At 41.9% G+C, this 18456-nt stretch overlaps 1 protein-coding gene across 1 annotated transcript in view; it reads left to right on the top strand.

The window, feature by feature from the left end:
- LOC131929463 (Golgi apparatus protein 1) overlaps positions 1–18456 on the top strand; it is a 49394-nt gene that overhangs the window by 24177 nt on the left and 6761 nt on the right. The window contains exons 11-21 of the mRNA XM_059285691.1: positions 17–176; positions 2706–2849; positions 2940–3089; positions 3221–3334; positions 6256–6344; positions 7334–7448; positions 9462–9554; positions 10118–10189; positions 10603–10662; positions 10948–11074; positions 16908–17056. Of these exons, the coding sequence (XP_059141674.1) occupies positions 17–176; positions 2706–2849; positions 2940–3089; positions 3221–3334; positions 6256–6344; positions 7334–7448; positions 9462–9554; positions 10118–10189; positions 10603–10662; positions 10948–11074; positions 16908–17056 (1273 nt within the window). The remainder of the gene's footprint in view (positions 1–16; positions 177–2705; positions 2850–2939; positions 3090–3220; positions 3335–6255; positions 6345–7333; positions 7449–9461; positions 9555–10117; positions 10190–10602; positions 10663–10947; positions 11075–16907; positions 17057–18456) is intronic.

An 18456-nucleotide genomic window follows, 5' to 3' on the forward strand; every position in this document is an offset into this window, starting at 1 on the left:
GATATTTCTCTTTCAGATTAGATGCTCATTTATTTAAGCATTGTCAGAAAGATGCCCTAACTCTGTGCCACTCCAATGGATTTACAGACCCTAAAACTATGGAGCCTGAACAAGGCTCTCTCATCTTCTCCTGCCTCCATCGCCACATGCGCTCTAACCATCCACAAGATTCCAAGGTAAAAAAAAGTTCATTCTTGACCAATGCCTAACTGACCGCTAATCTCATTTACAACGTCAGTATATTCCTGTCAAAGCAGTCCTAACATTACAGGAGTCTGTAGGTCTAAACATTCCAGTCTTTCCCCAGCTGTGTTCCATCTTTCCCCAGCTGTGTTCCAGCTTTCCCCAGCTGTGTTCCATCTTTCCCCGGCTGTGTTCTATTTTCTCCCCGGCTATGTTCCAGCTTTCCCCGGCTGTGTTCCATGTTTCCCTGGCTGTGTTCCATCTTTCCCCGGCTGTGTTCCATCTTTCCCCGGCTGTGTTCTATTTTCTCCCCGGCTATGTTCCAGCTTTCCCCGGCTGTGTTCCAGCTTTCCCCAGCTGTGTTCCAGCTTTCCCCAGCTGTGTTCCAGCTTTCCCCGGCTGTGTTCTATTTTCTCCCCGGCTATGTTCCAGCTTTCCCCGGCTGTGTTCCATGTTTCCCCGGCTGTGTTCCATCTTTCCCCAGCTGTGTTCCATCTTTCCCCGGCTGTGTTCCATCTTTCCCCGGCTGTGTTCTATTTTCTCCCCGGCTATGTTCCAGCTTTCCTCGGCTGTGTTCCATGTTTCCCCGGCTGTGTTCCATCTTTCCCCAGCTGTGTTCCATCTTTCCCCGGCTGTGTTCCATCTTTCCCCGGCTGTGTTCTATTTTCTCCCCGGCTATGTTCCAGCTTTCCCCGGCTGTGTTCCATCTTTCCCCGGCTGTGTTCCATCTTTCCCCGGCTGTGTTCCATCTTTCCCCGGCTGTGTTCCATCTTTCACCAGCTGTGTTCCATCTTTCACCAGCTGTGTTCCATCTTTCCCCGGCTGTGTTCCATCTTTCCCCGGCTGTGTTCTATTTTCTCCCCGGCTATGTTCCAGCTTTCCCCGGCTGTGTTCCATCTTTCCCCGGCTGTGTTCCATCTTTCCCCGGCTGTGTTCCATGTTTCCCCGGCTGTGTTCCATCTTTCCCCAGCTGTGTTCCATCTTTCCCCGGCTGTGTTCCATCTTTCCCCGGCTGTGTTCCATCTTTCACCGGCTGTGTTCCATCTTTCACCAGCTGTGTTCCATCTTTCCCCGGCTGTATTCTATTTTCTCCCCGGCTATGTTCCAGCTTTCCCCGGCTGTGTTCCATCTTTCCCCGGCTGTGTTCCATCTTTCCCCGGCTGTGTTCCATCTTTCCCCGGCTGTGTTCCATCTTTCCCCGGCTGTGTTCCAGTCTTTCCCCAGCTGTGTTCCATCTTTCCCCGGCTGTGTTCCATCTTTAACCGGCTGTGTTCCATCTTTCCCCCGGCTGTGTTCCATCTTTCCCCAGCTGTGTTCCATCTTTTCCCGGCTGTGTTCCATCTTTCACCGGCTGTGTTCCATCTTTCACCGGCTGTGTTTCATCTTTCCCCGGCTGTGTTCCATCTTTCCCTGGCTGTGTTCCATCTTTCCTCGGCTGTGTTCTATTTTCTCCCCGGCTGTGTTCCATCTTTCACCGGCTGTGTTCCATCTTTCCCCGGCTGTGTTCCATCTTTCCCCGGCTGTTCTATTTTCTCCCTGGCTGTGTTCCATCTTTCACCGGCTGTGTTCCATCTTTCCCCGGCTGTGTTCCATCTTTCCCCGGCTGTGTTCCATCTTTCCTCGGCTGTGTTCTATTTTCTCCCCGGCTGTGTTCCATCTTTCCTCGGCTGTGTTCTATTTTCTCCCTGGCTGTGTTCCATCTTTCACCGGCTGTGTTTCATCTTTCCCCGGCTGTGTTCCATCTTTCCCTGGCTGTGTTCCATCTTTCCTCGGCTGTGTTCTATTTTCTCCCCGGCTGTGTTCCATCTTTCACCGGCTGTGTTCCATCTTTCCCCGGCTGTGTTCCATCTTTCCCCGGCTGTTCTATTTTCTCCCTGGCTGTGTTCCATCTTTCACCGGCTGTGTTCCATCTTTCACCGGCTGTGTTCCATCTTTCACCGGCTGTGTTCCATCTTTCCCCGGCTGTGTTCCATCTTTCCCCGGCTGTGTTTAAGACTCTCCCCGGCTGTGTTTAAGTCTCTCCCCGGCTGTGTTTAAGTCTCTCCCCGGCTGTGTTTAAGTCTCTCCCTGGCTGTGTTTAAGTCTCTCCCCGGCTGTGTTTAAGACTCTCCCCAGCTGTGTTTAAGTCTCTCCCCGGCTGTGTTTAAGTCTCTCCCCGGCTGTGTTTAAGACTCTCCCCGGCTGTGTTTAAGTCTCTCCCCGGCTGTGTTTAAGTCTCTCCCCGGCTGTGTTTAAGACTCTCCCCGGCTGTGTTTAAGTCTCTCCCCGGCTGTTTTTATGTCTCTTCCCGGCTGTGTTTAAGTCTCTCCCCGGCTGTGTTTAAGTCTCTCCCCGGCTGTGTTTAAGACTCTCCCCGGCTGTGTTTAAGTCTCTCCCCGGCTGTTTTTATGTCTCTTCCCGGCTGTGTTTAAGACTCTCCCCGGCTGTGTTTAAGTCTCTCCCCGGCTGTTTTTATGTCTCTTCCCGGCTGTGTTTAAGTCTCTCCCCGGCTGTGTTTAAGTCTCTCCCCTGTTCTGTTTCAGCCTTCTCGTGCTTGTGTCCATGAAGTGAAGCGTGTCATGAGAGAACGTGCAGACAGAATCCATCTTCTCCCAGAAATAGAAACTGCCTGCATAAAAGAGTTGTCTGAGTTTTGCTCAGAGAGTGAACACCATGAAAAAAATGGGGTAAATAGAAAGCTCTGCCATTAGGTAAGATTCCTGTTGTTGTTTGAAGACTTTAGCGATGGCCTCCATGCCAACTCTTTGTCTTTCCAGGAGATGACTTGCCTACAGGAAGCTTATGAAGATCTGGGAGAGGCGTGTAAGTCTGCTGTGGGCAACTACACAGAGGAGGAAATGGAGGACATTGAGCTGGACAGGATACTCATGAAAGCCTGCACACCTATGATCAAAAAATTCTGCAGTGTTGGTCTTTTTAGTTTTCATAACTATCTTGGTCTTTCTATTTTCTAAACTGTGCTCTTTTTATAATCTAAGCAGTGCAATCATTGGGACCTCCATGACCTACTTAACAGCTCCAAGTTTTTATTTCTCAGGACCTACTCAACAGTGATGCAGTTCCAAGTGATGTGCTAGATTGTCTAATTGAACATAAGAATGTGGTTGACATGAATGACAAGTGTGCTGCTGGGATAGAACATCATCAGATTGTAAGTATCAGTCCCTTCACAGTCATCACGGATCTGACTTTAAATGAAATCAGATTTTTCCGTTTCAGCTGCAACTTTCCTTTAGCGATTTCATTTTCTCCAAATTTTCCCTCTGATTTTTTATTATTGCCAATTTTTTTACGAAGTTTTAAAAATTAGGAAAATGACCTCTAACTCTAAGGAAACAGCTCACATGCGTATTCCTTTTTAAATCAAGTATTTCAGTACTTAGATAAAACGGGCAATTGAAAACACATATTTCTTTTCCCTTGGATGATTGAGCTAGGTCTTACAGTATTAGATTAAGATTCAATGTAAATCTAGTTTGAGATTCACAATTTCAGCAAATTTCTGAATTTTTCAGAACGCACATCTCTGCTTCAATTTTATTTAGCAACCTCAAATTACTAGTGAAATCATTACAAAAAGCGACCACAAGGCAAGCCGACTATCTAACCCTCCTCCTGCCCCCTCCCTCGCTCCCCAGGCATGCTCAACAGACCATATCGCCCCCACCCCCACCAGTCTGGTGAGCTGTGGTTCTCCCCAAATGTTTACAATCTTAGAGCCAGGGCGAATCAGTGACTGCTATTAGGGGCAGATAATTTAATTTTTAAACGATTTGAAACTAAGGGAAGGGAACAAGTTTTGCTTGATCTTTTCCTTGTCAGCTGTAAACTGTCGTCACAGAAAATAGAAAATAAAACGATTATAGCTGTGTATAATATGCCGCGTGTCTGCTCGTTGATTAAAGTACCCTATGTTGGTCAAGCTCAGTCAATATCTTTAAAAAAAAATCAGCGTTTAAAAAAAATTCAAATTTAATATTGAGGAGGTGGGACGATTGTTGGCTAAGGTGTGACATCATTTTAGGAGGAGTCTCGCTTTTGTGAAAGAGTAGAGGTAGAGGTAAAAATCATCCAAAATAAGCATGACGTTATGACCCATAATAATCTACAGCTATTACAAAAGCATAAATAACAATGTGGCTTGGCTATCAAAATGGTAAATTTTAATTCAAATATCAAACCTTTTCTAATTTCAGCTAATCTGGTCAACTCTATTTTCCATCACATGAACCAAAATTTTCAAACTACAATTAATCTAAATCAGATTCTTTACAGTTTTACCTTGCCAATCTGTAAACAAATATAAAGCATAATTTAATTGAAAACAAGAGCAGAACTAGACTAGATTAGTACAGTTTAAATTAGCTTAATGTTTAAAAAAACTTGCCACTTTTGTTACATTGTAATAATCTATTTTTTAAAAATGTGTTTATTAAATTGAAATTCAAGATTTTCAGTGTTATTTTAGAGTAACATAAACTTCTTTAATTAAAATAGTTGCTAAATTAAACAATTAATTAGTACAGTAACCGTATGAGACTGCTTTAAATGTGATAAAAAAATAGATAAAACATATTGAGTACTTGTCTGAAAAAAAATGGTCTGGTCACATCCCTGAGTCATTTAAGTACCAGTCCCTTATAATCATTCAAATGTCAGTCCCTTCACAATCCTTCATATGTCAATCCCTTCCCAGTCATTAAAACATTTAAATATCAATCTCTTCACAGTCCCTCAAACATATGAATTTTCACCCTTTAAAGTCCCCCACAAACATATGAATTTTCACCCTTTAAAGTCCCCCACAAACATATGAATTTTCACCCTTTAAAGTCCCCCACAAACATATGAATTTTCGCCTTTTAAAGAACCCCTCAAACATATGAATTTTCACCCTTTAAAGTCCCCCACAAACATTAGAATTTTCGCCTTTTAAAGAACCCCTCAAACATATGAATTTTCACCCTTTAAAGTCCCCCTCAAACATATGAATTTTCGCCTTTTAAAGAACCCCTCAAACATATGAATTTTCACCCTCTAAAGTCCCCCTCAAACATGAATTTTTACAAGCTTTTATTTAACTCACTTCCTCTGTCGTTAGTCGTCAAGCTGTCGTCAGTCTAGATCGAAATGCAGGAGTGAAAATTCGGAAACTACTATTTGACCGATACGATTCACATTTGGCATGTTGGTCAAGACATGAAGACAATGCAATCTGAAATTAAATTTTATTTAATTGGATGCCTAATTAATTTTTTATGAATTAATTAAAATTTGGACCAAATTAGTAGGCATGCTTATCCAACCACACCACACGCGTCATCACGTTCAATAGCTGCGCCATCACGTTCAATGGCTGCGAAATCACGTTCAGTAGGCGCGCAATGGTTTTTAGTCATTTAACTCTATTGTAAATAAAACATGTAAAGTACTGAAAAAAAATTCATAAATAAACGTTTTAATAACAAGCTTTTATGTAATAGTGCACTAAAAAGTAGAAAATAAATTATAGACTATTATTTAAATACGTAGAAAGAAAAGCGTGGGTGTCTTCCTTAACATTAGTAAAGGTATCCAATACATACTAAAGTGACCCACGCTTTTCTTTCTAGTTATTTAAATAGTAGTCTATAATTTATTTTCTACTTTTTAGTGCACTTTTACATAAAAGCTTGTTATTAAAACGTTTTTTTATGAAATTTTTTCAACCTTCAAAGTCCCCCTCAAACATTTAAATTTTGTCCCTTTTAGGGTATGGGCGGGTGATGAAAACCGATAAATAAAAAATGTTGACTTTAGACTTAACTGATTGAGGCATAACTACAATTGTATGCTAAATATAATCAAGCATTAGGTAGTAAAATAAGTGTTTTGGTTATTTTGGTTTTCATCACCCGCTCAAGCCTAATGTTTCAGATCTCTATGAAAGATCAATGTTTCAGATCTCTATGAAAGATCAATGTTTCAGATCTCTATGAAAGATCAATGTTTCAGATCTCTATGAAAGATCAATGTTTCAGATCTCTATGAAAGATCAATGTTTCAGATCTCTATGAAAGATCAATGTTTCAGATCTCTATGAAAGACTTCAGATTTAACCACAAGTTTCGTGAGGCTTGTCAATTCTCTGTAGCAACATTCTGCTCCAACAGGAAAACTAAGTGAGTGGCACAGGTTACTTGTGTTGTCTGTGACAGGTTGTCTGTGGCAGGTTGTCTGTGGCAGGTTGTCCGAGGCAGGTTGTCTGTGGCAGGTTACTTGTGTTGTCTGTGGCAGGTTACTTGTGTTGTCTGTGGCAGGTTGTCTGTGGCAGGTTGTCTGTGACAGGTTACTTGTGTTGTCTGTGGCAGGTTGTCTGTGGCAGGTTGTCTGTGGCAGGTTACTTGTGTTGTCTGTGGCAGGTGACTTGTGTTGTCTGTGGCAGGTTGTCTGTGGCAGGTTACTTGTGTTGTCTGTGGCAGGTTGTCTGTGGCAGGTTGTCTGTGGCAGGTTACTTGTGTTGTCTGTGGCAGGTTGTCTGTGGCAGGTTGTCTGTGGCAGGTTGTCTGTGGCAGGTTACTTGTGTTGTCTGTGGCAGGTTGTCTGTGGCAGGTTGTCTGTGGCAGGTTACTTGTGTTGTCTGTGGCAGGTTGTCTGTGGCAGGTTGTCTGTGGCAGGTTACTTGTGTTGTCTGTGGCAGGTTACTTGTGTTGTCTGTGGCAGGTTGTCTGTGGCAGGTTGTCTGTGGCAGGTTACTTGTGTTGTCTGTGGCAGGTTGTCTGTGGCAGGTTGTCTGTGGCAGGTTACTTGTGTTGTCTGTGGCAGGTTACTTGTGTTGTCTGTGGCAGGTTGTCTGTGGCAGGTTGTCTGTGGCAGGTTACTTGTGTTGTCTGTGGCAGGTTACTTGTGTTGTCAGTGGCAGGTTGTCTGTGGCAGGTTGTCTGTGGCAGGTTGTCTGTGGCAGGTTGTCTGTGGCAGGTTACTTGTGTTGTCTGTGGCAGGTTACTTGTGTTGTCAGTGGCAGGTTGTCTGTGGCAGGTTGTCTGTGGCAGGTTGTCTGTGGCAGGTTGTCTGTGGCAGGTTACTTGTGTTGTAACCGTAATCCTAACCCTAACCCTCTCTAGCAGGTTACTTGTGTTGTCTGTACTTGTTTTTGTTTTTGTTTACCTAGATATGACGTTGTTGCCTGTCTAAGTGAACATGTACGTAATGATACCTTGATGGAAAGAGACCAGAGAATTGAAGCAGGATGTCAAAGACAGCTCAAGTTCGAACTTCTACAGAGAGTGGGTTTTTTCTGTTCATGTCTTGTGTTCATGTCTCATGTCTTGTGTTCATGTCTTGTGTTCATGTCTCATGTCGTGTGTTCATGTCTTGTGTTCATGTCTCATGTCGTGTGTTCATGTCTTGTGTTCATGTCTCATGTCGTGTGTTCATGTCTTGTGTTCATGTCTTGTGTTCATGTCTTGTGTTCATGTCTTGTGTTCATGTCTTGTGTTCATGTCTTGTGTTCATGTCTCATGTCTTGTGTTCATGTCTTGTGTTCATGTCTCATGTCTTGTGTTCATATCTTGTGTTCATGTCTCATGTCTTGTGTTCATGTCTCATGTCTTGTGTTCTTGTCTTGTGTTCATGTCTCATGTCTTGTGTTCATGTCTTGTGTTCATGTCTCATGTCTTGTGTTCATATCTTGTGTTCATGTCTCATGTCTTGTGTTCATATCTTGTGTTCATGTCTCATGTCTTGTGTTCATGTCTCATGTCTTGTGTTCTTGTCTTGTGTTCATATCTTGTGTTCATGTCTCATATCTTGTGTTCATGTCTCATGTCTTGTGTTCATGTCTTGTGTTCATGTCTCATGTCTTGTGTCCATATCTTGTGTTCATGTCTCATGTCTTGTGTTCATGTCTTGTGTTCATGTCTCATGTCTTGTGCTCATGTCTCATGTCTTGTGTTCATGTCTCATGTCTTGTGTTCTTGTCTTGTGTTCATATCTTGTGTTCATGTCTCATGTCTTGTGTTCATGTCTCATGTCTTGTGTTCATATCTTGTGTTCATGTCTCATGTCTTGTGCTCATGTCTCATGTCTTGTGTTCATGTCTCATGTCTTGTGTCCATATCTTGTGTTCATGTCTCATGTCTTGTGCTCATGTCTCATGTCTTGTGCTCATGTCTCATGTCTTGTGTTCATGTCTCATGTCTCATGTCTTGTGTTCATGTCTTGTGCTCATGTCTTGTGTTCATGTCATGTGTTCATGTCTCATGTCTTGTGCTCATGTCTCATGTCTTGTGTTCATATCTCATGTCTTGTGTTCATGTCTCATGTCTTGTGTTCATGTCTCATGTCTCATGTCTTGTGTTCATGTCTTGTGCTCATGTCTTGTGTTCATGTCATGTGTTCATGTCTCATGTCTTGTGCTCATGTCTCATGTCTTGTGTTCATGTCTCATGTCTCATGTCTTGTGTTCATGTCTTGTGCTCATGTCTCATGTCTTGTGCTCATGTCTCATGTCTTGTGTTCATATCTCATGTCATGTGTTCATGTCTCATGTCTTGTGTTCATGTCTCATGTCTTGTGTTCATGTCTCATGTCTCATGTCTTGTGTTCATGTCTTGTGCTCATGTCTTGTGTTCATGTCATGTGTTCATGTCTCATGTCTTGTGCTCATGTCTCATGTCTTGTGTTCATGTCTCATGTCTCATGTCTTGTGTTCATGTCTTGTGCTCATGTCTCATGTCTTGTGTTCATATCTCATGTCATGTGTTCATGTCTCATGTCTTGTGTTCATGTCTCATGTCTTGTGTTCATGTCTCATGTCTTGTGTTCATGTCTTGTGTTCATGTCTCATGTCTTGTGTTTATGTCTCATGTCTTGTGTTCATGTCTCATGTCTTGTGTTCATGTCTCATGTCTTGTGTTCATGTCTTGTGCTCATGTCTCATGTCTTGTGTTCATGTCTCATGTCTTGTGTTCATGTCTCATGTCTTGTGTTCATGTCTCATGTCTTGTCTTGTGTTCATGTCTCATGTCTTGTGTTCATGTCTCATGTCTTGTGTTCATGTCTCATGTCTTGTGTTCATGTCTTGTGTTCATGTCTCATGTCTTGTGTTCATGTCTCATGTCTTGTGTTCATGTCTCATATCTTGTGTTAATGTCTCATGTCATGTGTTCATGTCTCATATCTTGTGCTCATGTCTCATGTCTTGTGTTCATGTCTCATGTCTTGTGTTCATGTCTCATGTCTTGTGTTCATGTCTCATGTCTTGTGTTCATGTCTTGTGTTCATGTCTCTACTCATAGGGTGAGTCAATTAACCTGGATCCCAAACTAAAAGAAGCTTGCAAGAATGACGTGAAAAAGTTGTGCAAAAACAAAAAAGAGGGAGAAGGAGAGGTTAGTTGTGTTTTAAAATTGGATTGTAATCTTTGCATGTAAATTTAGCTTGTAAACTTTTGTTAACAATTTTTTTGCTTCATCATTATCTTTGTCTATAAGGATGGATGCTGTTTGTTGTCAAAATTTGTAACTCATTTTTGACCCGATTGAATGGAGCCATTTGTGTATTTGTTAGAAATTGATTGTTAGACATTACCACAAGGGAAGATAACTGGATTAAGTTATAGTTATCAATCACCTTGTTAGCTGGTGTGTTGTAGTGATCAATCAATCACCTTGTTAGCTGGTGTGTTGTAGTGATCAATCACCTTGATAGCTGGTGTGTTGTAGTGATCAATCACCTTGTTAGCTGGTGTGTTGTAGTGATCAATCACCTTGTTAGCTGGTGTGTTGTAGTGATCAATCAGCTTGTTAGCTGGTGTGTTGTAGTGACCAATCACCTTGTTAGCTGGTGTGTTGTAGTGACCAATCAATCACCTTGTTAGCTGTTGTGTTGTAGTGTTGAATATTTGATTGTTATTAAAAAATTGTTTTGATATATCTTTGATTATTTTCTTCAGACCCTTGAATGCTTGAAGTCCCACAAGAAGAAACTGAGCAAAAGCTGTCATAAAGTTGTCTTTGACAGGGAAGTAAGTCATTGTCTCTTGTCAACATTTTAAGTGCCATTTATTTTGTCAACATTTCAAGAGCCATTTATTTTGTCAAGATTTCAAGTGCCATTTATTTTGTCAAGATTTCAAGTGCCATTTATTTTGTCAAGATTTGAAGTGCCATTTATTTTGTCAAGATTTGAAGTGCCATTTATTTTGTCAAAATTTCAAGTGCCATTTATTTTGTCAAGATTTGAAGTGCCATTTATTTTGTCAAGATTTGAAGTGCCATTTATTTTGTCAAGATTTGAAGTGCCATTTATTTTGTCAAGAGTTGAAGTGCCATTTATTTTGTCAAGATTTGAAGTGCCATTTATTTTGTCAAGATTTGAAGTGCCATTTATTTTGTCAAGATTTGAAGTGCCATTTATGTTTATTTATTTTGTCCACAGAAAGAGGAGGTTGTGCTTGGTGACTATGCTGTCAACCACGTCTGTCAAAGAATGATAAAGGTTATTTTATGTTTTAAATGTCATCTGTTTATTTCAAATGTCATCATTTGTTTATTTCAAATGTCATCATCTGTTTATTTCAAATGTCATCATCTGTTTATTTCAAATGTCTTCTTTTTATTTCAAATGGCATCATTTGTTTTTTCAAATGTCATTTATTTATTTCAAAATTGTCATCATCTGTTTATTTAAATTATCAACTGTTTATTTCAAATGTCACTGTCAGCTTGTTTAACCAAAGTTATAAATTTTTTATTATAAATGCTGATTTTCTTTTTCTTGCAGAAATTTTGTGATGGTGTGACTGAAGAAGCTGACATTATGAACTGCTTGAAGAGTAATCTTGAAGATTCAGGCTTTGATCACAGATGTCGGCAGATAGTTCTACGGCGCCAGATAGAGCAGTCACAGGGTAAATATGTGTTGGCTGACTCTGTTAGTGGAGTCATAGGGTAAATATGTGTTGGCTGACTCTGTTAGTGGAGTCATAGGGTAAATATGTGTTGGCTGACTCTGTTAGTGGAGTCATAGGGTAAATATGTGTTGGCTGACTCTGTTAGTGGAGTCATAGGGTAAATATGTGTTGGCTGACTCTGTTAGTGGAGTCATAGGGTAAATATGTGTTGGCTGACTCTGTTAGTGGAGTCATAGGGTAAATATGTGTTGGCTGACTCTGTTAGTGGAGTCATAGGGTAAATATGTGTTGGCTGACTCTGTTAGTGGAGTCATAGGGTAAATATGTGTTGGCTGACTCTGTTAGTGGAGTCATAGGGTAAATATGTGTTGGCTGACTCTGTTAGTGGAGTCATAGGGTAAATATGTGTTGGCTGACTCTGTTAGTGGAGTCATAGGGTAAATATGTGTTGGCTGACTCTGTTAGTGGAGTCATAGGGTAAATATGTGTTGGCTGACTCTGTTAGTGGAGTCATAGGGTAAATATGTGTTGGCTGACTCTGTTAGTGGAGTCATAGGGTAAATACATACCAGCCAGCCCATAACCTATGACATGCCACCCATGACTGGCCATGTTCTGATGCCAGTTTGTGACCTTGTATGTTGATTTTATACGGATGACTGAACAGGACCGCATTGGTTCATTCCTCTGTTGATTACATAGCTAAATACTATAGTAAATACACACAGACCACCACTTTCTCAATCTATACAAAGACCCAGAGACGTAGCAAGGGCGCGGCGGACTGCACCGGTTGACACCATTTAGAGAAGGGGAGGGGGTGACACCATGGCAAAAAATTGCAAAATTACAGAAGATAAATGTTGGGTTTTTTTTTGCCAGTTCCATTATTAATTAATTAAAGTTAAATAGTCTTTTAAGTATAAATCTGCAACTATTACAAGAGTGTGTGGTGACACCATGACGCAACTATTACAAGAGTGTGTGGTGACACCATGACGCAACTATTACAAGAGTGTGTGGTGACACCATGACGCAACTATTACAAGAGTGTGTGGTGACACCATGACTCAACTATTACAAGAGTGTGTGGTGACACCATGACGCAACTATTACAAGAGTGTGTGGTGACACCATGACGCAACTATTACAAGAGTGTGTGGTGACACCATGACGCAACTATTACAAGAGTGTGTGGTGACACCATGACGCAACTATTACAAGAGTGTGTGGTGACACCATGACGCAACTATTACAAGAGTGTGTGGTGACCACAACTATTACAAGAGTGTGTGGTGACACCATGACGCAACTATTACAAGAGTGTGTGGTGACACCATGACTCAACTATTACAAGAGTGTGTGGTGACACCATGACACAACTATTACAAGAGTGTGTGGTGACACCATGACTCAACTATTACAAGAGTGTGTGGTGACCGCAACTATTACAAGAGTGTGTGGTGACACCATGACGCAACTATTACAAGAGTGTGTGGTGACACCATGACGCAACTATTACAAGAGTGTGTGGTGACACCATGACACAACTATTACAAGAGTGTGTGGTGACCGCAACTATTACAAGAGTGTGTGGTGACACCATGACGCAACTATTACAAGACTGTGTGGTGACACCATGACACAACTATTACAAGAGTGTGTGGTGACCGCAACTATTACAAGAGTGTGTGGTGACACCATGACGCAACTATTACAAGAGTGTGTGGTGACACCATGACACAACTATTACAAGAGTGTGTGGTGACCGCAACTATTACAAGAGTGTGTGGTGACACCATGACGCAACTATTACAAGAGTGTGTGGTGACACCATGACACAACTATTACAAGAGTGTGTGGTGACCGCAACTATTACAAGAGTGTGTGGTGACACCATGACGCAACTATTACAAGAGTGTGTGGTGACACCATGACACAACTATTACAAGAGTGTGTGGTGACACCATGACACAACTATTACAAGAGTGTGTGGTGACACCATGACACAACTATTACAAGAGTGTGTGGTGACACCATGACGCAACTATTACAAGAGTGTGTGGTGACACCATGACGCAACTATTACAAGAGTGTGTGGTGACACCATGACACAACTATTACAAGAGTGTGTGGTGACCGCAACTATTACAAGAGTGTGTGGTGACACCATGACGCAACTATTACAAGAGTGTGTGGTGACACCATGACACAACTATTACAAGAGTGTGTGGTGACCGCAACTATTACAAGAGTGTGTGGTGACACCATGACGCAACTATTACAAGAGTGTGTGGTGACACCATGACACAACTATTACAAGAGTGTGTGGTGACCGCAACTATTACAAGAGTGTGTGGTGACACCATGACGCAACTATTACAAGACTGTGTGGTGACACCATGACACAACTATTACAAGAGTGTGTGGTGACCGCAACTATTACAAGAGTGTGTGGTGACACCATGACGCAACTATTACAAGAGTGTGTGGTGACACCATGACGCAACTATTACAAGACTGTGTGGTGACACCATGACACAACTATTACAAGAGTGTGTGGTGACCGCAACTATTACAAGAGTGTGTGGTGACACCATGACGCAACTATTACAAGAGTGTGTGGTGACACCATGACACAACTATTACAAGAGTGTGTGGTGACCGCAACTATTACAAGAGTGTGTGGTGACACCATGACGCAACTATTACAAGAGTGTGTGGTGACACCATGACGCAACTATTACAAGAGTGTGTGGTGACCGCAACTATTACAAGAGTGTGTGGTGACACCATGACGCAACTATTACAAGAGTGTGTGGTGACACCATGACGCAACTATTACAAGAGTGTGTGGTGACACCATGACGCAACTATTACAAGAGTGTGTGGTGACACCATGACGCAACTATTACAAGAGTGTGTGGTGACCGCAACTATTACAAGACTGTGTGGTGACACCATGACGCAACTATTACAAGAGTGTGTGGTGACACCATGACGCAACTATTACAAGAGTGTGTGGTGACACCATGACGCAACTATTACAAGAGTGTGTGGTGACACCATGACGCAACTATTACAAGAGTGTGTTGTGACACCATGACGCAACTATTACAAGAGTGTGTGGTGACACCATGACGCAACTATTACAAGAGTGTTTGGTGACCGCAACTATTACAAGAGTGTGTGGTGACACCATGACACAACTATTACAAGAGTGTGTGGTGACACCATGACGCAACTATTACAAGAGTGTGTGGTGACACCATGACGCAACTATTACAAGAGTGTGTGGTGACACCATGACGCAACTATTACAAGAGTGTGTGGTGACACCATGACGCAACTATTACAAGAGTGTGTGGTGACACCATGACGCAACTATTACAAGAGTGTGTGGTGACACCATGACGCAACTATTACAAGACTGTGTGGTGACACCATGACGCAACTATTACAAGAGTGTGTGGTGACACCATGACGCAACTATTACAAGAGTGTGTGGTGACACCATGACGCAACTATTACAAGACTGTGTGGTGACACCATGACGCAACTATTACAAGAGTGTGTGGTGACACCATGACGCAACTATTACAAGAGTGTGTGGTGACACCATGACGCAACTATTACAAGAGTGTGTGGTGACACCATGACGCAACTATTACAAGAGTGTGTGGTGACACCATGACGCAACTATTACAAGAGTGTGTGGTGACACCATGACGCAACTATTACAAGAGTGTGTGGTGACACCATGACGCAACTATTACAAGAGTGTGTGGTGACACCATGACGCAACTATTACAAGAGTGTGTGGTGACACCATGACGCAACTATTACAAGAGTGTGTGGTGACACCATGACGCAACTATTACAAGAGTGTGTGGTGACCGCAACTATTACAAGACTGTGTGGTGACACCATGACGCAACTATTACAAGAGTGTGTGGTGACACCATGACGCAACTATTACAAGAGTGTGTGGTGACACCATGACGCAACTATTACAAGAGTGTGTGGTGACACCATGACGCAACTATTACAAGAGTGTGTGGTGACACCATGACGCAACTATTACAAGAGTGTGTGGTGACACCATGACGCAACTATTACAAGAGTGTGTGGTGACCGCAACTATTACAAGAGTGTGTGGTGACACCATGACGCAACTATTACAAGAGTGTGTGGTGACACCATGACGCAACTATTACAAGAGTGTGTGGTGACACCATGACGCAACTATTACAAGAGTGTGTGGTGACACCATGACGCAACTATTACAAGAGTGTGTGGTGACACCATGACGCAACTATTACAAGACTGTGGTGACACCATGACGCAACTATTACAAGAGTGTGTGGTGACACCATGACGCAACTATTACAAGAGTGTGTGGTGACACCATGACGCAACTATTACAAGAGTGTGTGGTGACACCATGACGCAACTATTACAAGACTGTGTGGTGACACCATGACGCAACTATTACAAGAGTGTGTGGTGACACCATGACGCAACTATTACAAGAGTGTGTGGTGACACCATGACGCAACTATTACAAGAGTGTGTGGTGACACCATGACGCAACTATTACAAGAGTGTGTGGTGACACCATGACGCAACTATTACAAGAGTGTGTGGTGACACCATGACGCAACTATTACAAGAGTGTGTGGTGACACCATGACGCAACTATTACAAGAGTGTGTGGTGACACCATGACGCAACTATTACAAGAGTGTGTGGTGACCACAACTATTACAAGAGTGTGTGGTGACACCATGACGCAACTATTACAAGAGTGTGTGGTGACACCATGACGCAACTATTACAAGACTGTGTGGTGACACCATGACGCAACTATTACAAGAGTGTGTGGTGACACCATGACGCAACTATTACAAGAGTGTGTGGTGACACCATGACGCAACTATTACAAGAGTGTGTGGTGACACCATGACGCAACTATTACAAGAGTGTGTGGTGACACCATGACGTATTTGACCACCATGACCAACTGTATTATTATTAACAAACTATAGACAAACATCGTTACTATTAAGTCTGCAGTGATTAAAGCTTATACACATACATGTAAGCGCATGCGGCATATATTTAAATTATAGGCCTCTGTAGGCCAACTCACACACACACATATATGTATATATATATATATATATATATATATATATATATATATATATATATATATATATATATATATATATATATATATATATATATATATATATATATATATATATATATATATATATATATATATATATATATATATATATATATAATTTGTTGGCGGGGGGGGGTTGACACCACGAAGTGTTGCACCGAGTGACACCCGACTTAGCTACGACCATATTGGCGACAAAGACAGACTAATACCTCCACACCCACAAGACTAATCATTTCCCCCAGCAACAATCTCCTACACTCAAACCTCACATTGTTACGTACCTTGTCACACACAATTTTTTATTAATATAAATCAACCATTCAACACGTACTCTCATACCCTTGCAATCAACTGATACCATTCATAACAGCCCCATAACCCATTACAACCCTCACTCATAACAGCCTCATAACCCATTACCTCCCTAACCCATGAGTTGCTGCCCCTTGACCAACCACCCATGAGTGGCTGCCCCTTGACCAACCACCCATGAGTGGCTGCCCCTTGACCAACCACCCATGAGTGGCTGCCCCTTGACCAATCACCCATGAGTGGCTGCCCCCTGACCAACCACCCATGACTGCCCAACCATTTGTTATTGTCTGAAGCCAGCCTGACCTTTGAACCCAACAGATTTCCGTCTGAATCCCCACCTGCAAAAAGCCTGTCGCCTGGATATCCCCAAGTACTGTGCAACAATTTACGACGGCTCCAACAGAGAAGAGGAGATGGAAGGGAAAGTTATTGACTGCTTGAAAAAACAATTTGTCAAAAAATCTAAGGTACTTTTGAAAACATCATTTTTCTACATTATTTATTCACCTTTTTTTACACCCTATTCTTACTATTTCATGCTTACCAAAGACTGATGACACTTGGAGCATGCAGGAATCATTTCTCTGTTTATTCTGTTATATTGCCGAATCTTAGTTTTTAACCTGCAAGCCTTGCTGTATGTCATGGATGGAATCCACACATAGAAAAATAAACCAAAGTATACTGAATGTGTCTGGTAGCATCACAACAATACCACTAAAACATCTTACAAGCATGCATCATTGTCATATGGTAGCATCACAACAATACCACTAAAACATCTGACTAGCATATGCATCATTGTCTGGTAGCATCACAACAATACCACTAAAACATCTGACTAGCATATGCATCATTGTCATATCATATGATGATGTCACATACTAAGGGGAGGAATTTTAACCAAATGTGGACATTAATGGTGGGTGGAGGATAGGTAGTTTGAACTCTGTGTGGGGAGATGGAGCCTTAAGTGATGTGACTGGGTGGATGAGGCAGCCAAATTAGTGTCTAACATGCAGGCTCTAATATTGACAACTTTGGTCCAACTATGGGTATACAGTCTTGATGTCACTGAGTTAAATTCTTCTGTTATGCACATTAATGATTAGTTGGACTGTTCTGTCACATTTTTCAGCCACGACTTGACATTTGTGTCCCCTTCTATGTGTTTGACAGTTGTGTCCCCTTCTTTGTGTTTGACAGTTGTCTCCCCTTCTTTGTGTTTGCCAGTTGTGTCCCCTTCTTTGTGTTTGCCAGTTGTCTCCCCTTCTTTGTGTTTGCCAGTTGTCTCCCCTTCTATGTGTTTGACAGTTGTGTCCCCTTCTTTGTGTTTGACAGTTGTCTCCCCTTCTTTGTGTTTGCCAGTTGTCTCCCCTTCTTTGTGTTTGCCAGTTGTGTCCCCTTCTTTGTGTTTGACAGTTGTGTCCCCTTCTTTGTGTTTGCCAGTTGTCTCCCCTTCTTTGTGTTTGCCAGTTGTCTCCCCTTCTTTGTGTTTGACAGTTGTGTCCCCTTCTTTGTGTTTGCCAGTTGTGTCCCCTTCTTTGTGTTTGCCAGTTGTCTCCCCTTCTTTGTGTTTGCCTTGAAAATCTTCTTTGCCATCTCTTAAATAAAATGCATGGTAGTATATTTCAGCCTGCTTTTCTTTATGGCAAAAGCACCCATATTGTAAACACACTGTAACTTTATCTCTGGACTCCAGTTTGTTTTGAACAGGCTCTTTTGTCAAGGTCAATTTTTTTGTTTTGAACAGGCTCTTTTGACAAGGTCAATTTTTTTGTTTTGAACAGGCTCTTTTCTCAAGGTCAAATGTTTGTTTTGAACAGGCTCTTTTCTCAAGGTCAAATGTTTGTTTTGAACAGGCTCT

Source organism: Physella acuta, unplaced genomic scaffold, assembly GCF_028476545.2.
Source record: "Physella acuta isolate Inbredline_101_S28 unplaced genomic scaffold, ASM2847654v3 ptg001635l, whole genome shotgun sequence".
Taxonomy (NCBI): Eukaryota; Metazoa; Mollusca; class Gastropoda; family Physidae; genus Physella; species Physella acuta.